At 50.5% G+C, this 23339-nt stretch overlaps 1 protein-coding gene and 1 long non-coding RNA gene across 3 annotated transcripts in view; one reads left to right on the top strand and one right to left on the bottom strand.

The window, feature by feature from the left end:
• Positions 1–22426, bottom strand: part of LOC100697102 (spectrin beta chain, non-erythrocytic 1) — a 28199-nt gene extending 5773 nt beyond the window's left edge. The window contains exons 1-25 of one of the 2 annotated variants that reach the window (XM_005461260.4): positions 22246–22426; positions 17809–18034; positions 11819–11970; positions 10301–10474; positions 10086–10177; positions 9925–10005; positions 9733–9848; positions 9544–9656; positions 9244–9431; positions 9043–9160; positions 8042–8200; positions 7652–7954; positions 7415–7568; positions 6416–7286; positions 5285–5422; positions 4398–5154; positions 4111–4313; positions 3591–3681; positions 3290–3436; positions 2749–3012; positions 1144–1368; positions 981–1070; positions 622–900; positions 369–499; positions 5–209 (exon numbers count right to left, since the gene is read on the bottom strand). In XM_005461260.4, coding sequence (XP_005461317.1) covers positions 5–209; positions 369–499; positions 622–900; positions 981–1070; positions 1144–1368; positions 2749–3012; positions 3290–3436; positions 3591–3681; positions 4111–4313; positions 4398–5154; positions 5285–5422; positions 6416–7286; positions 7415–7568; positions 7652–7954; positions 8042–8200; positions 9043–9160; positions 9244–9431; positions 9544–9656; positions 9733–9848; positions 9925–10005; positions 10086–10177; positions 10301–10474; positions 11819–11970; positions 17809–17962 — 5205 coding nt within the window. In that variant the 5' untranslated portion in view covers positions 17963–18034; positions 22246–22426. Of the gene's footprint in view, positions 1–4; positions 210–368; positions 500–621; positions 901–980; positions 1071–1143; positions 1369–2748; positions 3013–3289; positions 3437–3590; positions 3682–4110; positions 4314–4397; positions 5155–5284; positions 5423–6415; positions 7287–7414; positions 7569–7651; positions 7955–8041; positions 8201–9042; positions 9161–9243; positions 9432–9543; positions 9657–9732; positions 9849–9924; positions 10006–10085; positions 10178–10300; positions 10475–11818; positions 11971–15696; positions 15968–17808; positions 18035–22245 lie in introns of those variants that run through there. The other variant, XM_005461261.4, reaches the window with a different exon arrangement.
• LOC112847144 (uncharacterized) lies at positions 16081–21157 on the top strand. The gene is made up of 2 exons (XR_003220521.1): positions 16081–16184; positions 20540–21157. It is a non-coding gene; the product is annotated as an uncharacterized LOC112847144 (long non-coding RNA).
• Positions 22427–23339: the final 913 nt, after the last annotated feature.

The following is a 23339-nucleotide window of genomic DNA, read 5'->3' as shown; positions in this document are numbered from 1 at the left end:
GTACGGTGACATGCTCGTAGTCCTGTCCTAGCTCGTGTGACCCGGCCACCACCTCACGCTCGGCGATCCACTGCTCAAGGTCGTCTACCTCTCGATTCAGCTGGAAGAGGCGGAGCCTCTCGTCCAGTTTGCCCCGCCTCTCCTCCGACAGGTCCTTCAAGCCGGCATAGAGCTTATCCACCTGAGACTGACGCATGCTGATCCGCTCGCTGACACACACACACACACACACACACACACACACACACAGTTAGTGGGTAAACTGCTCACACTGATGTAGAGACAGACAGGAAACGTCGCAGCTGGCTTCCTGATGTTGTCTGACTGCTTCCTGTGATGCAGGTGTGATGTCATTAAAAGCTTGTCACCTCTCCGGGTGTCCGTTGGCCACCAGCCCTCTGCTGGTCTTGGACAGCTGGTGGACAGCCTCGGCGTAGTCCTCCACCGCCTGCTCCATGATCTGATGTTTCTTCAGCATGGTGACGGCGCTCTGCTCGTCCTGATTGGAGCAAACAGTCGTCCCGGTGATGATTACTTTTTTGCTCTCACCTTCTAACGTGAGTGTTTCATTTAGTTGACTTTCACAGGAAGCTGTGTATGATGGAAGCCCCGCCCACTCACCTTGGCCTTCTCCTCTGACATCATGTAGAGCTCCTGCTCGCTCATCCAGGCCTCGGCCTCGGCGGCGTCAAAATAGTACTGCTGGGCTTTGTGTGCCTCCTCCAGCCGGCCGTGCCGACGCTCCACCTCCTCCATCAGCTGCTTCCACAGCTGCTGCAGATCGGCCAGGCGCCGGCGGATCGCATTCCCGTTGGAGGACTCCTCCTTCAGGAGGCTCTGGCTGCGCTCCAGGATGTCATCGATGCGGGGCTGATGGCCCAGGATCTCCTTCTGCAGTGTCTGAGGATGTTCACGCCCACAGAGGTCAGACCGTCAACAGCAAACAGAGCATGCTGTGAGCGAGGCAAACAAAGTCCTACCTGGTTCTTCTTGATGAGAAGCTGGACCGTCTGCAGGTTGTGGCCGTGGTCGGTGGACATGGCCACAGGCATCCTCTCCTGAACCCACAGCTGTAAAGGAGTGAGAGCACAGTGAGCGTGAGTGATGACGCCCCTGAAAATATGGCGTGTGAACTTTACGTACGATCTCGTCCTCGATGTCCCGGTTGAACTGGTGAACCTCTCTGGACTCAACCAGGAAGTTCCTGCGATGTCGCAGCGGCTCCAGCAGCTCCTGAAACTTCTTTTCCACCACCTGCCTCCGCCCGTCCACCTCGTCCGTGTCCTTCACCTCCTGCCCCAGAGCCTTCACCTGGCTCTGCAGCTCCACCACCTCTCTCTGTCGCACCTCCACCTGGTTCTCCAGCATCTGCAAACATAGAGGCGCAGCTGTCACACGACTGCAGTTCAACTGCAGCTGCACAACATCTATGATCAGTAGCGGTTTTTGATACGGGCGACACGGGCGGTTGCCCAGGGCGGCATCGTGGTGGGGGGTGGCATCACGGGTATCGGCAAAAAAAGAAAAAAGAAAAAATTTGCTCGTACTCATGCTGCGCGACGTCATGCCAGCACATACTGGGGATGTCATAGACACCGATCGGTTTTCTATCGCCCATTTGCTGGGAGTAAGGGCGCCCTCCGTTTGCGAGGTGCGCCTGCTGCTTGCGGCACAGGGAGGAGAGGGCGGGGCGGCAGGGGATTCTCTGGCTGGCTGGAGCAGCATCTAATAACCAACTCGCAAAATAAAACAATAAAAACAAACCAACAAACACGAAAACACTGGACATCATGATACAGATTTATAATCTGCACCGATGTTTTTTCGAAATTCTATACGCGAAAACTAAACGCGCGAGCCCTCGGTGCGCCTGCTCGCTGCTGAAGTCAAAGTAAACTTTATTGTCATCTCCGCTACAGACAGTCCAGTATACAGAGAAACGAGACGACGAGGCTCCAGTTACAGCAGTGCAAGTAAACAAACAATAAATATAAGAAGAGTAAGAAAAGGGGAGGAGCCCCGGCTGCTTCTAAATAGAGCACATTTCATTCATAATGTTGTAAATCCAAGCCCATTATGTATTCATTATTTGAATCCTATGTTCAAAGCCATCAGGTGCTCAGTTTAGAAAAAATAGAAAAGAAGAGGAGGAGAAACAAGCAAAAGATCCAGGTAAGCAGATGTGTGATTGGATAATGGCAGGTCATCCTGAAACAATCAGAATCAGAATACTTTATTAATCCCTAAGGAAATAATGTGGGTTACAGTTGCTCCAAGAAGAAATGGTAAAAATAGTAACAGTAACAGACTAAACTCCAAACAATACATTATGTTACAGATTTTAATATTAATTAGTCATTTTCAGTTGTTGATTTGTCCTGTTCTCATTGTATGATGAATTATGATGGCTGTTTGGATACTGTGCATACTCTCTCTCCATATGTGTGTTTCTGTTGTGAAATTCAGTATGGTTCGACAATAGTTCTATGTTAATGTTCAATCCTGTGTGTGTGTGTGTGTGTGTGTGTGTGTGTGTGTGTGTGGGTGGGTGGGGTGGGGGGGCAGAGGGAGTCTTCGCCCAGGGCGCCAAACAGGTTGGGACCGCCACTGTCTGTGATATGTTACAGGTGTGGTGTTGCAGGTGTCATAGCTGTATATATGAGTAAACTCAAGGTTCTCACAGTGCAGAAAACCTCACATTAAGTTGTACACCTGTCTGTTCTGCGTTCAGGTGAGTGCAGGACGTACCTGCTGCTTTTTCAGCAGGATGTTGACGGACGTCAGGTCTTTGCCGTAGTCGTCGGACTGGATCTGGCCCTCGAGGCCGGCCAACCACTTGTCGAGGTCGGCGCAGCTCTGAGTGAACAGCTCGGCCTTGTTGGCATCGAACAGACACTGAGCTTTGGTCTGCGTGGTGGACTCGAGCTCCTCCCACATGGTGTGGAGCGCCGACAGCTTCTCCTTCACCACCGCTTCAGTTTCCGGCTTCTCCGACACCAGGAGCATGCCATCCTGAGGTCAGGAGACACTTGGGTCAGGTTAAAGGTCACTGTGGGTCTCATGTATATGATGAAATGTTTAATTTGTATATTTTAGGCTCAGTTTTGGACCGTCGGTCAAGCATTAGCGTGTGTTTTAGTAGCTTCTCTCGCAGCGAGCTCAAAGAACATCTGCCTGAGGCAAACACGAGCATAAAGGTGCAGCTCGTGAGTCGTGCATGCTCTCGTTTATCTTTTGTGTGAGTGGAGTGACTGCTGATTGGCTGCTCTGCTCAGACAAGTGGCATTACCTTCTCGATCTTGTCCAGCCACTCTTTGTTGGACTGCAGCTCGGCCATGAAGGCCTGATGCTTCAGCCACTTGCTGTGCAGGTTTCTGGCCTCGTCGTAGCTCATGTCCTGAGCCGTGAGCATCTTCTCATTGATCCACAGAGACAGCTGCAGCAAACAGAAGAGAACACAGTGTAACGCAGGCAATGACATCACAGGACGCCGTCTGAACCACAGCGCTGCGCTTGTGGACGACGCCCCTGCTTCAGCGAGTGCATTTTGGCTTCGGTGTCTAAAGCACAGCTTCGTATCAGAGACTGACCTCCTGGCAGTCTTGCAGGAATTTCTGCAGGTCTCGGTTGTCCTTCAACCTCATCAGCAGCTCCACCGCAGCCTCCCTGTTCTTCTTGTGCCTGAAACACAACAAAAAACCCAGATAAGACCGACCTTCACACACTCACCAAAACCCAACATTTAGAGATCCAGAAACAGCAGCCGGAGCCGGGTCACAGGGTCACGGGGTCACAGGGTCACAGGGTCTCAGTGACAGCTATGGTTTGACGTGCTGATGTTTATGTTCCACAGCTGCTTTCTCATTAGTCCAAAAAAGTTGATTCTGTTCATCTGGCGCCTTCAGTGAAAACTTTCTCCTGAAGACTGACTCCAGACTGAAGAAGTCACTTGGATGAGTGACAAAATGGGAAGATCACACATTTGTTCGCTTCATCAAACTGACGGATCCTGCACAACTGGAAAGGCTGACGGTCTTTCCAGACCTTCTGAGGAGAACAGGTGAAAGGTTCTTCTGCAGCGAACGAACATGCTGTGAAGCTTTGGCCTACCTGTCGTCGATGGAGGTGACTTTCTCATGGATTCGATCGGCGTTGATGTTCCCGTCGCTGGCCAACCGCCTACCGGCCTCAACCACGCCGTTAATCTTGTCCTCGTTGGCGTCCATCGTGGTCATGAAGTCCTCTTGCTTCTTGATGGCAGCCTCGGCCCCCTCCAGGGTCGTGGGCATCTCGGTGTGAGCCAGGACGTACTCCTGCGGGGCAGACACAGAGAAATGGCGGATTTTTAAAGCACAGGCAGGAGCAGGAAGGGGAGGAGGTGTTAATCGGGCATTTACCTGATTGTTGAGGAAAGCCTCGGCCTGCTTGGTGTCCCGAAGGAACAGCTGGTAGGCGTGGGACTGCGACAGCAGGTTCTGCCGATTCTCCCACATCTTGTGCAGTTCGTTCCAGCCGGTGTCGAGCGCCTGCAGCCGTTGTCGCAGGAACATGTACTGAGCGTCCGTCTGGTCCTGTGTCACCATCTCGCCCATGTCCCGCATCTTCTGATAGTCCTCCTCGTAGTTTTGGATCTCATTCTTGATGCCTTCATGTTGGGCCATCAACTTCTCCGCTTCGGCAAGCGTGTTGGGCATGTCCTCTGAGGCGATGGCGGTCTGAGTGCGAGATAACCACGACTGGAAGTCGTCCAGCTCACGTAAGAACTGCTGCAGTTTTCTGGCTTCACCCAGAGACTCCTCTCGGTTCTTTAGCGTGTTCTTCATTTCCTCCCACACGGCCGTGATCTCGGCCAGACGGCACGTAATGGCGTTGGCCTGATCGGGGTGCTCTTCTGCCAGCCTCTGGGCTTCGCCGTGCATTTCACTTAGCTTGTCCTCGATGGCGGCCAGGTCACGCTCCATGCCGGTCAGTTTGCGCTGCAGGGCCATGACCCCTGTGAGGTCATTGCCCAGCTCCTGGGTAGACTCAATGACTTTGGTCTTCTCTTTGATCCAGGACTTGGTCTCGTTGCAGTCGAGGTGGTAGTTCTGCACACCCAGAGCTGAGTTCAGGGACTCCTTCTTCCGGTCCACAAGCTCACGAAACAGGCTCCACCTGGAGGCAGAGAAGAGGATTATCATGGCAGTCCTGTCTCAAGTCAGTTTCCACACCTGACTCTCACAGGTCGATATTTTTGATTTTGTTATTCTTTGGTAGGAATCTCTACCTGATGGTCGGGTCATACCTGTTATTGAGTTTGTCCTGCTGGATCTTAATGTCCTTCTCACTCGGGTGACCACTGTGCATCAGCTGCCTGGCGATCTGGTTCACCACAGCGACACGAGACGCCTGGTTGTTCATCTCCGGCTCAAGACTCTCAAACCTGCCAGAACACATCATGCTTCAGTGCACGTGTTACAGTGTATCACAGTACATTTGTATCATATCTATCTAATAGACTCCAATTTGTACATGTAAATGGAGAGTCCTCTTCACACACTAAGGTCAATTATGGAGTTCCACAGGGTTCAGTGCTAGGACCAATTCTGTTTACATTATACATGCTTCCCTTAGGCAGCATCATTAGAAGACATAGCATACATTTTCACTGCTATGCAGATGACACGCAGCTCTATCTATCCATGAAGCCAGGTAACACACACCAATTAGTTAAACTGCAGGAATGTCTTAAAGACATAAAGACCTGGATGGCCGCTAACTTTCTGCTTCTTAATTCAGATCAAACTGAGGTTATTGTACTCGGCCCTGAAAATCTTAGAAATATGGTATCTAAGCAGATTCTTACTCTGGATGGCATTACCTTGGCCTCCAGTAACACTGTGAGGAACCTTGGAGTCATTTTTGACCAGGACATGTCCTTCAACGCACATATTAAACAAATATGTAAGACTGCTTTCTTCCATTTGTGCAACATCTCTAAAATTAGAAATATCCTGTCTCAGAGTGACGCTGAAAAACTAGTTCATGCATTTATTACTTCCAGGCTGGACTACTGTAATTCATTATTATCAGGATGTCCTAAAAACTCCCTGAAAAGCCTTCAGTTAATCCAAAATGCTGCAGCAAGAGTCCTGACAGGGACTAGAAAGAGAGAGCAGATTTCTCCTGTTTTGGCTTCCCTTCATTGGCTTCCTGTTAAATCCAGAATTGAATTCAAAATCCTGCTCCTCACATACAAGGTCTTAAATAATCAGGCCCATCTTATCTTAATGACCTTGTAGTACCATATCACCCTATTAGAGCACTTCGCTCTCACACTGCAGGCCTACTTGTTGTTCCTAGAGTATTTAAAAGTAGAATGGGAGGCAGAGCCTTCAGTTTGTTCTGAGGCAGCGCTGTATAACTAAAATCCTACCTGTGCTGTATGACCTCCAGGTCCTCCAGTTTTTCCGGGATCTCCATGCTGTTCAGCCACTGCTCCTTCTCATCGATCCAAACTTCACAGGCATCGGCCTCGCTGAACATTTTGTAGAGGGCCAAAGCGTCCTGAAGCGCCTGCTTCCTTAGCTTGGTGAGGTCGGCGACCTCCTTGTAGCGCTCCTCGATACCGGTCAGCCGACCACGGACCTCCTCTGACTCCGCCTCCTCTTTTGGCAGACAGGCAACCTGCTCGTGGAGTGAGTCAATTACCGGTCTGTAGCTTGCCACCTCTGCCGCTGCATCTTTGTGCTTCCTGGCCAACGCCTGGGTGGAGAACTCATCGTGGCCGGTTTCCCCGCTGGAGACGATGCGCAGGGCGTCCAGCATCCAGGCATCTACGTCATCAGCATCAGCCTGGAACTGGTGGAGGGCCAGAGCCTCCTCCAGCCTTTTCTTCCTCACCGCTGCCAGCTGCTCCAGCGCTGCCCACTGAGCCTGCAGGTCGGAAATTCGCTCTTGTATCTTCGTGGCACCGAAGTGTCCCGCCTTCACCATGGCCTGGCCCTCCGCAATGGTGTGCTGCAGGTGGCCGGCACGGCCGCTCATCTCGTCCTCCAGGGCACGTTGCTGGCTGAGGAGACGCAGCGCCCCCGTCAGGTCCTTACCGTGCTCCAAAGAGGACAGGATCTGCTCCTTCTCACGGATCCAGCCTTCCTCCTCCGCCATCTCCCAGAAAAACTTCCAGAGACGGCGAGACTCCTCCAGACGGGCACGTCGCTCTGCGGCGAGCTGAGTCAGCTCCTGGTAGCAGAACTCAAGGTGGGCCACCCGGTCCTGGATGACCTGAGGGTCACAGGGCTTGTAGCCTGGACAGGAAGGAAGGGAAAATTTAAAAGTACACCTATCGGAGGAACAAGACTCCTCGTTATTAAATGAATAAAAATACTCGAGTTCAAATCAAACTCGGAGGAGAGGAAAGGCCCCCGCTGCTCACCGCTGTTGCTGGCAGAGTGCTTGTTGGCGTTGGTGGTGACCGCCTTCACCCTGTCGGCCTGGATGGCAATGTCTGCCTCCACCAAGGCGTGTTTCTGGAGCAGGTCCTCCACCCCCAGCAGATGCTTCCCATAATCCTGAGACAGCAGCAACATCTAGAACCCAAAAGCAGACGGTCGATCATGTTTGTGCTCAAACACCTTCTCTGTGTCCCGCCCCGAGGGCTGTGTTTGGGTACCTTCATCTCGTCCATCCAGTCCATGATGTAGAGCATCTCCTGAAAGACCCTCTGCAGGCCCAGGTTCATCTCCAGCCGCTGCCTGCGGGCCTTCAGCAGCTCCAGCAGATATTCCCACAGACGAATAACGTTGTCCTTCCGGGCTGTGATGCGTTTGATGTCATGGTAGCGCTCCACCTCAAGCTCCTTCGCCACAGCAACCACAGCTTGGACACGCTCCTCGTACGCAGCGATGTCCGTTTCGATCGCCTCGTGCTTCTTGGTGGCGGCCTCGACGGCCTGAAGGTCGAAGCCAAAGTTATCCTGGAGACCGAGAAGAGACGGCAGCGTGTCATGAGATCACGAGTGAAGAAACGTGGGCAGGTCACATGATTTGCTGCGTCCTCCTACCTGTGACACCAGCCTCTGATTTTCGCTGAGCCAGGTCTCTCTCATGGCCGCCTTTCGATCAAAGCGCCTGGCCAACTGTTCCAGCTTCTCCTGACGAATCAGCTCCATCCTGAGAGCCAGCTCGCGCTCGTGCTCCGCCTTCTCCAGCCGCTCCCAGGCCTGTCAGTATCACATGCAGCAGCAGCATTTACAGCGTGTAAATACAATCTAGTGTCTGTAGGAGTCGTTTTAACGTTTTCTTTAGTTCAGCATGAGGAAACACTGAGAGTTTAACATCGCAGCAAACATCCCTCTGTACACGAGTCCACGCCGTCTTAGAAACGTTGTGTTTCTGGAACAAAAGCACATTTCATGTAACCAAAGCGGCTTCACGGTTCGAGACCGGGAGAAGACTCAAACCCGGCCTCAGGACCGCCGGCTCCAAACGCAGATAAAAACACTCCGAGGTTAGGACTGAGTTACCTGGACCGACCAACAGAAACGCTCACAGCTGAAAACTGTTTCATGTTTTTCTAACAAACTGCCAAAAACGTTTCATGCACAGGTCCTCTCCCTTCACAAACAGCACATTCTGGTTCTTATGAACGACTCTGACGTCCTCCTGTCATGTTGTTCTGCACCATGTAGGAACCGTACTCTGCAGGGTGTCAGACGAAGGCTCTTATTTCAATGCTCTGGACACCAGACACACAGTTTTCAGCTAACACGATCAGAAAGTGACTTCCTCCTGTGATCAGGTTAACTCATGTACTGATAAAACTCTCAGCCGTCACTCTCGAATCGATCATTTTGAGAAGCCAAACCAACTACGGGCGCTCGACGCGAGCAGCTGAACCACAGCCCTGCTGGGATTCAGCTGCACTGGTGCAAATGACGTCTTCAAAAGTGTAACTCAGGTTCACAGGAGACTAAACATACTGAGTCTGCGTTCTGCTGAGCGAGCGGCGGACAGGCTCTGCGAAAACCGATTGACAGGTAAACAGCTTTGGAGTGGCTCCCACCTTGTTGATGTCAGAGATGAGCTTCCCCTCACGGGGCATGTACACCTTCTGGTTGTTTGCTCTCATCTTGCTCTGGATGGTGAAGAGAAGGACCTCCAGGTTCCCCTTCTCCGTGAACCTGATGGGGACAGAGACCAGGTGAGAGCTGTACTCAGGTAGCGTTAACGGAGGCAGAGCAAAGGCGAGGCACAGCGTTCTTACTTGGGGGGTTTTTCCACCGTGCGGTAGGTGTTGAAGGCTTGCAGCTGCTGCTGGACTCCCGCCAGAGAGTTGGCGAACTTCCTGTTGTTGAGGATGATGATGGTCTGTTCGATCCACTCCAGCAGGTCTGAGGCCAGAGACTCGTATTTTTCGATCATCTTCTCCGTCTCTATGGCGTTGTCCAAAACCTGGAAGCAAAAACCAAGACAATGAGGCGGGGCCAGCAGAGTTCGTGACCTCTGAAGGAGGGTTTCAGTCGTCTTGGAGACGACGAAGGTCGATCTGACCATGCTGACTCACCTTCCCGATACGTTTGCCCTCCACCTTCAGAGCCTTCATCTTGGAGAAATAGTGGTAATAGGTCACCACGTAGGTGATGACGGACTTCTCGTCGGGATGGTCCACGCTGATGTCTGCAGCACAAACAGGTGAGGAGATTCAAATACAAACCGTTCAGGTGAACTGCTCAGGTAAACGTGCGGTCCCTACCCTCGGGGTCCAACAGCTTGGTGAGCCCCAGGTGATGCTCCGCCAGGTTGAAGGCGTTCTGCAGGTTGTAGTGAGCGTTGGATTTCTTCAGTTTGTCAAAATCGATCAAATCAGGCCTGAAAACAAGAAAAACACAAAACTTTATTCACACGGACGACTCTCCGCATCGTCACACCTGGACGACGAGGTTACCTGTGTTTGTGGATGAGGGCGTTGAAGGCCATGCCGTCCCTCCAGCTGGTGCTGAAGTTGTGGATGTTGACGTTGGGATATCTGAGGAAGAAGACAGGAAGCAGAGGTTAACCTGAGCTCGGCCTCATCGGCATTACGCAGGTGCTGCAGGTGAGCCTCACCCCGCGGTCTTCATCTGACACCACAGCAGCAGGGCGTCTTTGGCCGATCGCTTCTCTTTGTTGTCTTCCGTCTCCACGCTGATGTCCTGAATCTGAGGGCAAGAGGAAGAACAGTAACACCTCCACCTGTCTGCCGTTTTTACCTGTGCCCCTGCAGGAATTTTCTGCATTTTCTGTTTGTGCTCTAACAGGTCACACCTGTTACGCGTGCTTACCTGGAAGCGGAGTATGATGGTCCAGATGAGGCCCAGCGTCAATCGGTGGTTTCCGTCCACGATGTCGTGGGAGCCCATGTTCTCCAGGTGAACCCGCTGCTCCTTCAGGAACTGCAGCGCCTTGTCCACGTTCTCCAGACAGTGGATCCGCATCCGCCCTTTGGTTGGCTTTGGCTGGAGGCGGCGGAGCAGAGAGTCAGGTGATCTACAGGTGTGTGAGTGTGACCTTCCAAAATCATTAACTGCAGTAATCACACACTGAAGCAGGGATATGTGTCTGGTTCCCACTGACGTCTACAAAATAACAGGAAGTGGAGACACTGTCTTGTCTTCCTGGCCCTGAAGGCAGAGCGGGAGGACGGCGAGGCATTCCTGGCCTACAGGAAGTGGGAGGAGGGGCAGCAGCTGGACCGCAGCCTCCCTTGAGGCCAACGAGTCCACCGTCTCAAACGGAAACAGGTTAATGTTTCAGAGGGAAAACAGGAAGTCAGGCACACCTGCTTCAACTCTGAGGTCACTTCCTGTGAGCTGCTGTACCCTCCAGGAGGTAATCAGGAGCACGAATGTGGACTTACTCTGATCGCACGTCAAATAAAGCATCGCTTTAAAAACCTCGGGAAGCTCATCCAGAAACCTTTGTCACATGACCGGCCGAGGTGTCATCATGTGACGCCGTCTGACACACAGGAAACGTCCTCTGAAAACATCTGGACGGCTAGGGAAAAGGGGCGGAACTAGACTCTCACTGCACATACTCAGAAGCATATGGGCTCAAACTGTGGTCATAAATATTTTGTAACCTTGTAAACCAAATATGTGAAAATTTTATTTTTGTGCATCTACAGATGAGAATTTGTGTTTGTGAAAAATATTTGCACGAGTTACAAATGTTTTTGTTAAGGTCTGTTTACAGGTACAAAGCAAAAAACTACCTGTAAAACTCTGCGCTCAGGTTCCCTGGCTGTGTGTGAGTTTCCACTTACACCTACAAATTTTGACCCGATTTTTCTTCCTGTCAGCTGATTGGTCAATGTCATGTCAATCACAAATTTAACAATCCAATCAGAGAACAGATGGGTTTGGCTGTTGTAGGGGTGCTTTACGGAGCTTCAGGTCCTGGAAGAATAAATGCCATCTGTGTAAATATTTTTCACAAACACAAATTCTCATCTGTAGATGCACAAAAATAAAATTTTCACATATTTGGTTTACAAGGTTACAAAACTCAGTTCACAAATACGCATTTGATTTACAAGTACAAAATATTTATGACCACAGTCTGAACCCATAGAAGTGTCTCTGCTCCCTCATCTCGCTCTATAGGAGCTGCAGTACTGCTCGCAGCCACAGGCCGAGCAAGGGCGCTCTATCAGACATCCTGACGGCCTGGACAGGAAGTTCCAGTTGATTGGATCAGTGAAGGCCGGGTTTCTTCTCCTGGTGTTGATTTTAGTGCAAGGACTGTGTGTGTGTGTGTGTGTGTGTGTGTGTGTGTGTGTGTGTGTGTGTGTGTGTTACCAGTCTCTCCCCGGAGAGGACTTCAAGCAGTTTGATGAGCATGCGTCCGTCTCTCAGGTCCATGTACAGGTCGGTGATCCTGCAGGAGACTCTGGACAGGTGAGAGTTCACCCACTTAGTGAAGGTCTTCTTCTGCACCGCCTCCCGCTCATCTGTGCACGCACAACACACACATGTTTCAGTCTGGGCGACTGATCAGAGTTTCCAAACTCCTCTCAGACACAGAAGCCCCGCCCACGTGCTGTTTGTATTTGTGTGTTCGCTGCATGTGAATGCTGATGCATTGAAAAGATGACCTGCTTTAAACTCAGACAGGAAACAGCAACAGCTCTAATAACTAGAAAGCGAAAATTTCGGAAGAAATTTTAAGTGTGCCTATGCCGCTGCTAATCAGTGTAGTTTGCCATTCATACGGCTACAGAGAGCAAAACTCAGAAGAGCAGCCATTCTCCACCATGAACTATGGTAAAAACAAACACCGCTCACGCTTCACAGATGACAGCTTACAGTTTTGTGTAAAGATGAAGTGACTTCGTACAGCGCCGATTTGCAGACGCTGTGCACACAGGTTCATGAGCAGAAGTCCCATTGTACCACGGCAGACCCGACAATGTTTGCATGAACACGCTTTTGAAGCATTACATTATGGACTAGAGCTGGGCGATATGACCCAAAAATTCATATCTCGATATTTTTTAGCTGGATGGCGATATAAGATATATATCTCGATATTTTTTTAAAGCCATAAAGTAAGAACAAAAAGAGAGTTCTTAGTCAAAGCTGTGTCCCAGATGTCACACAGGCACTTTTATTAACATACAGCATAGATGTACATGAAAAAACTACTCAAAAATAAATTATGAGCATTTATTAAATAATGATGCTCTATAAATAAAAGAAAACTATGTTGTTTTGTGCATAACAAAGAGCTCACAATTGTACAGTCAAAATGTAAACTAACAGACGCTGAGCATAATAACAAAGACAGATTTCACAGCTGCTCTGTTCCCAACTTCTACTGCGTGACTGACAGCCTGGAGTTTGAAATCCGCTTCGTAACCATGTCTCTGAACAGGAGCCATTTATGGTCCTTATACACACACAGTACGGTAATATTACGTTGAAGCACAGTACGTATCACTCCGCGAGGCTCCTCGGTAGCCGTAATGCTCTGGCAATCCATCAAGCGGTGCAGCTCCGTAGCTTAGCAAAGTCGAACTAAAACATTTTTTGACAGATTGCTGAGCGCTGTGTATCACATAAAATCGGTTCGCGGTCATCAAGCACAACCAGAATTCATACAAAAGGCGCGCAGTCAACTTTTGAGAAAATGAAAGGATTTCAGGCCGTGCATGGCGTTAGCGTGGCTAGCTCGTTAGCGTGGCTAGCTTGTTAGCGTGGTTAGCTCGTTAACACGTTGACACCGTCCAGCCCCAAGCACGGGGTGATGCGCAGTAACTCATTAACGGAGATTTGCCGTGTCCATCTTGTCGCTGCCTGCAGGTGAAGCGATGGGGGAGGAGGGGGAGTTGTGTTCAGTGAAGGAGAGGCGAGGTCGAGTAACGTTGCATAGAGACAAAAGTGGACGAAAGAGGGGCAAACTTGCGGCTCCGCAACTATAATTATAACGTAACATAGACTATATCGATATAAAGGATATTGTCACATCTTATATCTCGTATAAAAATATATCGATATTTTTTTAAAAATCGATATATCGCCCAGCACTATTATGGACCACTTTTCACACATGGTTGGTGTACCCACACAGCCGGCTGTAGCTTTTCAACTCACAGCCTGACACACACCCAAAAAACAGCCGTGAGAGCACAGACTTTACGCCCGTGGGTCCACCTCCCCTGCAGCGGCACTGCAGACCACGCCCCGCCACACACATCAAACACGTAAAATAAATATTTATGCACTTTTGCATTCACTTTTTGTTTTTTGTTATTTTTACACAGTGTTCTGAATGATGAACAATGGTCTACAGCCAATCTTGTGTATTATTATACAAACTTTGGTTGTAAGATTCAGATAACTATTTAATAAAAGCTAAATATTTTATATGAGAGTAAGAAAGAAAAGTATATCTTTGTGTCCACCTTTCTCTGTTAATGCCCTACCTGGCCCCCTGGCAAAAGCTTTGCTAGATCCGCCCCTGCACAGTTACCAGCTGTCAGCTACACAAAAAAGGATCCTGGTGTTATTTGTCTCTCAGAAACAGTTCATAACTTCCCTTCAACTCATTCATGTCACCTAAAGGGTAAACCTGTTTCTCCATCACCTGTTCAGCTCTGATGATTCAGTAAGGACATCTCCTGGTTTGGACCAGCCCTTTTTACAGCTGTGGCTCCAGCAAACATCAGCTGATACTAGAAATTAAAATCAAAAGAATTCTAACAACAGCTGATCAAGCTTAAACATGCTGCTGTTGTTTAGCGCGATAAACAAACAAGAGAGAAAAGCCGATCGTTGATCAGTTTCATGACTGAAGTTTCAACAGGCGAGAGAATGACAGGGGAGGCTGTCATAAAGTTCAACATCGGTAACTTAGCGCGCACACAGCTGTATAGAAACTCCGTCGTGCTAGCTAGCACGCAGTGCGAGTTATTGTAACTGAGTGTAAAAAGTGCCACTAGCTAACCGCTGCTATCAGACCCACACTCGCTCAGCTCGGTGCTTCAGTTTGGAACTGAGGAGCTGCTGTGGGCTTAAAGACAAGTTCACATCTGCACTGAGATGTTTCAGAGCAGTCGCGACTGGTTTCAGCCAGCAGGCCTAAACTAGTTACCACTGAGACCAGGTGGGACCAGGTGGGCCACGCTCGTGCTTGTGTCTTTGCTAAACTCTTCTGAAAGTGTTTTATTATTTGTGTTATTAGCAGAATTATTCATTGCTCTGCTGCTTACATTTCCATGGAAACATCAGAAAGTTGGACTGAACCCTGTGTACCTGTGCACCGGGCAGGTGTGACTGCAGCCTGTGATGATGTCACTGAGCCCAGCAGTAAAAGCGAGCACTTAAACTTTAACCAGGAGCAGGTCGAAGGTCGCCCAACATGCCCACAGACACCTGCCTGTCTCGCACAGGTACGCCCAGGTAAGCCTGTAATCAAGCTGCTTTAAAACAGCAGTGATGAGCTCTGTGGGCGGAGCTTTAGAACCCGAGCACTGAACCGACTGGCTGATGGCTCCGTTTATTGTTCCACACAAATAAAATTTATGCATCAACACCTACAGCCTGCCAGCCTGGCTCCACGCCGCCCCCTGCAGCACGTTTCCTAAACCATGTTTGTGCAGGACGGCGTTTCCGTGAACATGGTTCACAGGAAGTACTTATAACCCCAATGCACTCTGTCCAGTCCGGGTCCAGGCGTGGAGAGATCTGCACACCAACACTGAGTAAATGTCCCAGCGCCTCCTAGTGGCAGCAGCAGAGCAACACCATGTGACCGCTTAACATCCGTGAGATTTACATGCTGAAGCGATTCCACGCCACACAGGAACTCATACTGACACGTTTGTGCAGCAGCCAATAAGAAACCAGACTGCAAGACATCCGCATGCACACAGGAAAGACCTCGACACGCAGCAAGGTCCGAGCTGCACGGCGAGTCTGCAGGTAAGAACATCCAAACCTTCGGTGAAACTCCGCCCCCTGCCGGTGTTATGCAGTTTTAAGGCAGGACCCTCAGACAGCGCATTTGCTGCTTTGTAACGCGGTTCCTCTGCGACCTGTGCCTGATCCAGTTCCTCCAAGGACCCACCTAAGGGTCCCAGCCTCCCAACTGGGAACCACCACCCTGACCAGTTACATGAAATCGAACCCACGCCCTCTGCCGCCACGACCTCTGACCCCTGGCTCCTCCTCCTTACCTTGCAACTGTTTGAAGCGACCCTCCAGCATGTTGTAGCTGAGCTGCTGCTCCTCCATCACGGTTGAGGACTAAGAGACCGATTTTAGAGACGCCGATCATAAACCACGAATGCCGCCGCACGTCAGCCCACCGAGGGCGAGGTCATCGCTTCAGCCGTTGTTTCAGAAGTTTCAGAGCCCAGAATCAGGTTTTGGGTTTTTACTGACAGACAGGAGCACCTGCCCTCATCGCTGGAGTTTTAAAAAGCTGAACACAGGCTCGAGTCCACAAACTGAACCGAAGAACGCAGACTGTCAGCTGATCCTGAACGTGAGGACGGCGAGAGTCTGAAACTTCACCAAAACCCCAAGAAAAAAAAGCCACAGCTCAAAAAAACCCAGCAAAAACTTCCTTTGAAGTGCGATCGCAGCGAGAGGGAAGACGCCCTCGTGTCCGCGAGAGGTGCAGGAATGAGAGTCCAGAGGTCGCCGTGACGGCCACAGGACGGTAAGCGACAGGGACTGTGTGTGTGTGTGTGTGTCTCCGCCCTGCTCTCGCTGCAGCTACACGCCGCTCATTCTTCTTTCCTGCTCAATGATCTGACTGATTGTCCTGTTTCCCTCCACACACACACACACACACACACACACACACACACACAGACGCTCCCTATCCAAACACACTGTAAAAAGTGGATGCCTGTAATTTCCCAGCTTCAGCTGAACACTTGAACGTCACATGGATTCACGTAAAAAATCAAAGGCTGCTTCACCTGCAGACAGCACACAGCAGGGGTCGCTGCAGGTGGCCCAAACACATCAGAGGTACAAACCTCTGCTTTAATGGAGGAGCTCACAGCTGCTGACCAACCAATCGGCTCCTGGCAGTGGGAGTGGACTTCCCACACACCTGTCCGGCTGTAACGCTGCACCTGTGCGTCCTGTGAGAAGAAGAATGCACTGATACCTGTGAGGCGTCACATGATGTCGTGAGAACAGATGAAGACCAGCCAGCATCTGCACACATCTGGTTACACGTTGACAGATGTGTAACCAAGGTGACAGCCTGGGAGTAAAAACTGAAAATAAAGTTACTACTTTTCATTTCCAGATTTCAGATACTCCCAGCTGTCCCAGCAGCTCGGCTGATGGCTCCCAGTTTGACTCCAGCTTCAGCTCAGACTTTTTACAGTGTGTTGGAACGTGTCGGCCAATGACGGTGCAGCCTCAGCATTATGTCATTAGGGTGTGAAGGGGTGGGGGCAGAGGAGGTGGGGGTGTTTCCCCTCATTGTTTCTTCACATTCCTGAACGAAGGACAGGAAGTGAGGAACAAACATCCTGTGCACACACACACACACATCCCTGCATGTCTATCTTTGTGAGGACCGGTACTGGCTCCTCAGTCTCCAAACAGAATCCAAAGCTGTGACTACGTCTCCCAAAGTGCATTTCACCAACAGAGCCTGAGAGCCAATCAGGTTTAGCATCTCCTGACATCACTCGGTCACCTGGTGTGCAGGGTCCTGCAGGAAATAAACCTGCGAGCATCTCAGCTGATGAAAAGCCCCACAGTGAAGCAATCAGAGTTATGACATCAGCACACCAGGTGTCCTTTCACAATAAAATACCTGAAGACAGAAGTAAAAAGGACTTTTGTCTGCAAACAAGTCATGTGACAGGCCGGTCTTGTGACTCATTACTAAATGTGTTTGCAAACCCAGCAAGGACCGCGAGGTTCAAACCCACCACCTCCACGCTGTGAGGCGACTCTGCTGACCGCAGTGCCCCCGAGCCACCACACTCAGAGGCGGAGCAATGTCAAGTGTGCTCTCATATGTTTCAGGTATGTTTCTTTGACATGTTCCACAGGATGTTTTGAGTCACAGCAGCACATCAACAGGAACACATCAACGGCTTACCTGTGCAGGTAAGCCGTCAGCGGTGTTGAATAACAACGTTAATAAACGTTCTAATTCATATGAAACAGTTTATTGTAAATCAGCTCTACGTATCGATCATCGACAATCACTAACAGATTTCAGCTTCCACAGACTGTCTGTTCACTGGAAGCACCGCATCACTTCCTTCCTGCTGAGCTGTGAGGGGTGCTGATGGCAGGCGGGCTCCTACCTGCGAGCGCTTTGATGCGGGAGCGTTCGAAGAGGCGGGCCGAGCTGTTCTCGTTGTCCCAGTCGTCGTCCCAGCGGTTGTTCACCGTGTCGTTGCTGCCGCTGTACTGCTGCTGCAGCTCCATGCGGTCGTACTCGGCGGCCACCGTCGTCATCGTGACCTTTCACGTCTGACGCACCTTGATGTCAGCGGGGACACGTCCACATCGACGCCTTCCGGCTGAAACCTGCGGAGCAGACAGGAAATGTGGGTCACAGAGAGGTCACACGGGGACCTCTCTGTGACCCACATTTCGACCTTTGACCTAAAAACAGAAGTTTGTCTGAGCTTTTCTCGCCCTGACACATGCACACACACACACACACACACACACACACACCTCTTCCTGCTTCTGTTTGATGTTATTTTTCATGTGTAGCTTTTACTGTTTTTCTTCGGGGCTAAAATCATCTGTTTGTCCGGCACTCGGCTCGGCTTCCTGCTGCAATCGGCTCGAATCATTTTTATGTTGCACTCTGAAACACGTCACACCCTCCCAGCAGGTCTGGAAGTGTACTGCTGTTCTCCCGGCTCGGCCACCGGGGGAGCTGTAACCCAGCCTTCGCCTGCTTGGTGAGCTGAAAAAGCCCCGCCTGTAAACAAACCACCACCCGACATCAGCTGGTTGTATCTGAATCATTCAAATGGGGTGTGTTCCAAAGGTACCTCCTGTCTCCTTTCCTCACTTCCTGCTGAGGACTGGAACGACCTCACACTCTCTCTCCTTAACGGTGTGAGGCTGTGTCCGCCGTGTTGAAACTACAATGAGCAGACGGACTACAGAACGCGCATCTTACTCTGTCCCAGCGTGTTCTGTTGTTTGGTGGAGGTCATATAAACGAGAACAGCCTGTGTAAATATCCTGCACCACAGAGGCGGGAATTTTAAAGCCGGAGGAACATTTAGGGTCCGATTTGCTGCCGTCACAGAGCACAAACACAGAGTCTGTGCTGACAGCTGTGAACAGCAGCACTTTGGGCCTTATGCACGTGTTTGTTTCACTCCCAGGAGAGAATTTTAAACTCTGTCACACACAGTTTGCACTGTAACACTATAAATACATCAGCAGCTTGTGTATGAACATCAGCTGCTCTGTTTCGGTTATTATGTCGACAGTTTTCATGAACGGGCGCTGTGAGTTATGGGACGGCGTTTTCTCCTCTCCTTTCCTCAAGGATGCTTCGGTGTTTCCTACTCTAAAGGAAGCACTGAAGCTCCTTTCCTTGGTGTTTGGGGAGGTGGAACAGCTCCGATCATGGTCACGTCTCTCAGTGAGGAACCTTCCAGAGAAACTTTCGGAACACGCCTTTTATGTAGTCAAACACTAAACACTCAGCAGCAGAGGATTGTGGGTAATGCAGTCGGTCGATGAGTCTGTGTGTGCCCTGCTCCCATTGGCTGCCTGAGTCAGCTGACCAGACCAAATGGAATCAGAGATGTAGGCCTTAGCAGCGGCAGCAGCCATTACAGCACTCAGAGGAAGTCCCGAGGGATGCTAATGGACCCGACTTCCTGAAACAGCCCAGCCTGAGAGTCTGATCGCAGAGGTCAGAGGTCAGGGGCAGCTCTGCATCTGTAGCGTCAATAATCATCCCACATGGCGGGGACGAGGACAAAGAGTCATATGTTAAAGACCAGGGAAGAAGAAACACAGCTGCTGTTACACAAACAGGCACAGAAGAAGAAGCAGCTGAGGATAAAAACGTGTGTGTGTGTGTGTGTCTCTCACACACACACACACACACACACACACACACACACACCCCTGACAGGCACAGCTGTGGACACACCGCGCCTGTCCTTCTGCCCCGTGGGGCCCTCCATGGCAGCGACAGGTGTGTGTCACCTGTCTGAGGCTACGTCCACACGAGCCCGGATAGATTTGAAAACGGCGTTTTCATCTGAAAACGCTCCGCGTCCACACTAGCGTTTTCAGTCGTTTTCACAGAGTTGTGCGTCCACATTGAAACGGCCGAAAACACTTACGTTCCAGTCCTGCGTGTGCGCAAAAGCGAGTGAGAATTAAAGAATTTGAAGAAAAGCTGTCTGGAGCACGTACAGACTGATATTAATCTTTTTTAGGGCTGTCAAACAAAACAATGCTGTATAACGCTCTGCGCTATCTTAGTTTATTTGGTCACGACTGCATCACATGACTAAAATACGTCATTGTTTTAGAAAGTCTGCGTTTTCGTGTGTCCACACTGCGACAGGACAGCTGCGCTTTGAAATGTATGCGTTTTCAAAACGCTGCGTTTTTCCTTGAGGAAAGCGCCGTCTCAGTGTGGACGGGAGGCCAAAACGCAGAGAAGACAATACGAAAACGCATTAGTGTGGACGTAGCCTGAGGCAGCACCTGGCTCACACCGCGAAGCCGCTCGGCCCAAGAAAGTGTCAAGAGCGTCTCCACATTTTAGCTCCTCCTCCTCTGTTTTTTTACTACGAGAGCTCAGATCACATGACGACAGAGGAGTGACGACCTAAAATAACAGAAGAGTCTGCCAACCGAGCGTCTGACTCAGTGCTGCCCCGAGTGGGCTTCGCAGGTGCAGCAGAGCCCGAAAACTTGATTCAACCACGGCGCGGACGCCAACATGGAGACGCGCCGATCAGCCGTTACAGCGCGTGTATTTGTGATCAGTCGTCATTTATTAAAATGGTTTTTATACGTAAGCTTCCTGTTTCTCCTCAGTGCCGAGGAGATGGAGGAGGAGGAATCCCTCACCTGCTCAGGTCTGACACAGATCACTGGGTGACGCACGAGGTCGCGGCGAGCTGAAGTCAAAGTGATCACAGAACACTGAGGAGGCCACGCTTCACCTCACTGGCGTCTGCAGGTGTGTTTGTGCTGCAGATGAAGAAGAAGAGTGAGCTCGCCGCTGCGCACGAGCAGGGAGGAGTTATTGGATTTACTCAGCACACAAACAGTCTCATTTCCTGGAGCGCCGACCCCGCCCAGCAACAGGAAACAGCTCGCCGCTCTCAGCAGGCGCACACAAACATCCATCAGACTCTGAGTCCGACACACCGGCCTTTCTACGGCGAGAGTGAACAACAAACACGCCGGAAGTCTTCACAGAGCTTCATCGGGCAGTAAAGTCTTCACTCTGCACAACCAACCGGTTCTGTGGTTTGTGGGGGGAGAACAGAACCACCAGAGAACTGAAGTTCCAGGAACCTTTAAGGAACATTACAGCAGCGTTATCAGTAAACTAACCAGAACCTTTACAGAAGGTTAGTAAACCGGCCAGGAACGCCTCACCGAAGGTTCTGTTTACGTTCGAAGAACATTCCCTAAACGATCAGCTGATCGATCAGCTGAAAACAAACCACATGAATATTTAAACCAGAACCCCGAGAACGCCATCCATCACTTCCTGTCTCATTAGTTCCACTTATAAAAGGTGCAACCATTAGAACATTCAGGCAACGTTCAGGGAAAGGAAGCGGAGCGTTACGGGAACACTGGTTGCTCCTGTCGTTTTAAATGAGTTTGTTCACATAAACACAGCCGGCTCTAATTTCTAAACCAGGACATTTTCCTTTATGGAGGAGCTTTCAGGGAAAGTGGAGGTAACTCCAACCACACAGGGACCTTAAAGAACATGTCCTAAACAAATTTATGGGATGCTGGATCCCAGCTCTGCAGTGTTGGGATGCTCCTAACGTCAGAAAAACACTGTCAAAACGTTCACACAACCAAATACTGCTGGTGCACTGGCTTCCTGTTAGAGGGGAACCTTTAGGGAACATTTCATGGACATACCTATAAGGGAACTGTGACCCTGACAAACGGTTTGGGAACGCTGGGTTGAGAACGAGAGTGTTTCCAGATGATCTTTAATGTTGCGGTTTGGGTTGAAGAACGTTCTTTGAAGGTTTGGGGAACGTTGTGGTGTTTTATTTACACGTGTGTGTGTGTGTGTGTGTGAGTGAGTGTGAGAGGCAACACAAACAGAACCGGTCCCGCTGAGGAGAACCTGACGGGAACCCTGAGGAGCTGTGTCCGGTTTCTGGGCCTCCCGCCGCCTCGGTCCCGCGGAGCTCCCGCTGAAAGGAGCTGTTATTGTCCGGGACGCAGACACTCCTCACCTCCTCCTCCTCCGCGGCCACGCCTGTTTGTCTCCTCTCATGGCGCACCGTTATTCTCCTCCATCCTTACTAATGGCTGCTGGCGGGGACGAGCCGCGGACACGCGGGCGGAGGAGCACCGCGGCGAGGGCCGTGCAGCGGCGGGGAGCGGCTCCAGAGCCCCGGGAGGGACCCCGGAGGCGCTCCCCGCCGACGCGGAGCGAAGTTATGGAGGAGCCGAGGCTCCGGCGCGCCTCCCTCCAATCACAGCCACAACAGAGACACAATAGACACAATAGAGACAGTAGAGACCAGGACGCTGCTTACCTGCTCAGGGTCGGAGCGACGCTCCAAACTTCAGCGGAGGTGAGGAAGAGTCCGCAGACCGGAGAGCACAGAGGAGGTGGAGGGGGCTGCTGCTCCTGCTGCTGCCGCAGGGGATGACGGGAAAGAATCCGCACTGTCCCCTCCCCCCCGCTCAGAGGGTTCGGGTCTGATTCTGGGCTTCGGGTCCGCCTGCAGAGCGCCCCCTGCAGGCCGCAGAGAGCAGCAGCAGCTTCAGTTGATCCGAATCGAAGGCTCTTTATTCCACAGACAGTAATAACAACAATAATAATAACTGTTATTTATTATTACTACTAATATAGCTATTGTTACTATTATTATTGTTATTACTGATTAAGAGGCCACATTAGTTTCTGACATGAGTCCCGAACACAAACATGTTTTAATGAGGATAAAAACATTTGCTAGATAAACGATGACACATCCTGTTAAATATCCGTGTTTTAGTTTTTATGACACGTGCTCTAATAAATCTCTGTATGTATTCACGTTGCACACATTAAACTTTATAATAAATGAAACACAGAGCACTCCAAACGTGCAGTTCCTCTGGTGTCCAGCAGAGGCAGCAGTGAGTCAGTCCTCATAGACTCCCATGTTAAAACGAGTACGTTTACAGCTGATGCACAGAGAATTTCTACCTTCACACCTGTACTAAATCATGCAACCATGCACCTGTTTGCAATGTTAGGGGCGTGGCCTCCGTGACTGACAGGTGCAGCATCACCTGAACTGCACCTCTGGTCCACGTTTGTCCTGCTGGAGCCTTCGGGAGCATTTTAATGACATTATGTGAATATTAACACAGTCTGTGATAGTTACTGGCAGCTGAGGCTCATGGGTAATGCAGTATTTGGACTCCTCCCTCACAGCGTCACTCGTTGAGCTGATATGAGATATGAAACATGTTGTGTATCGTGATCCGTGCTGACAGTCAGCGCCGAGTCTATTACGGCCTGATGGAGCTGCTTAATGGCGTCTGATGGAAAACATGGTGGCCTAACGAGGGCTGCCATTGGACAAACACGCAGAGTGCATCAGAGAACAATAGAGATAACCTGAGTGCTGACTGTCTC

This window comes from Oreochromis niloticus, linkage group LG6 (genome assembly GCF_001858045.2).
Source record: "Oreochromis niloticus isolate F11D_XX linkage group LG6, O_niloticus_UMD_NMBU, whole genome shotgun sequence".
Classification (NCBI taxonomy): Eukaryota; Metazoa; Chordata; class Actinopteri; order Cichliformes; family Cichlidae; genus Oreochromis; species Oreochromis niloticus.
Note: the sequence above shows the minus strand (reverse complement) of the source record. Positions and strands in the feature narration are given on the sequence as shown.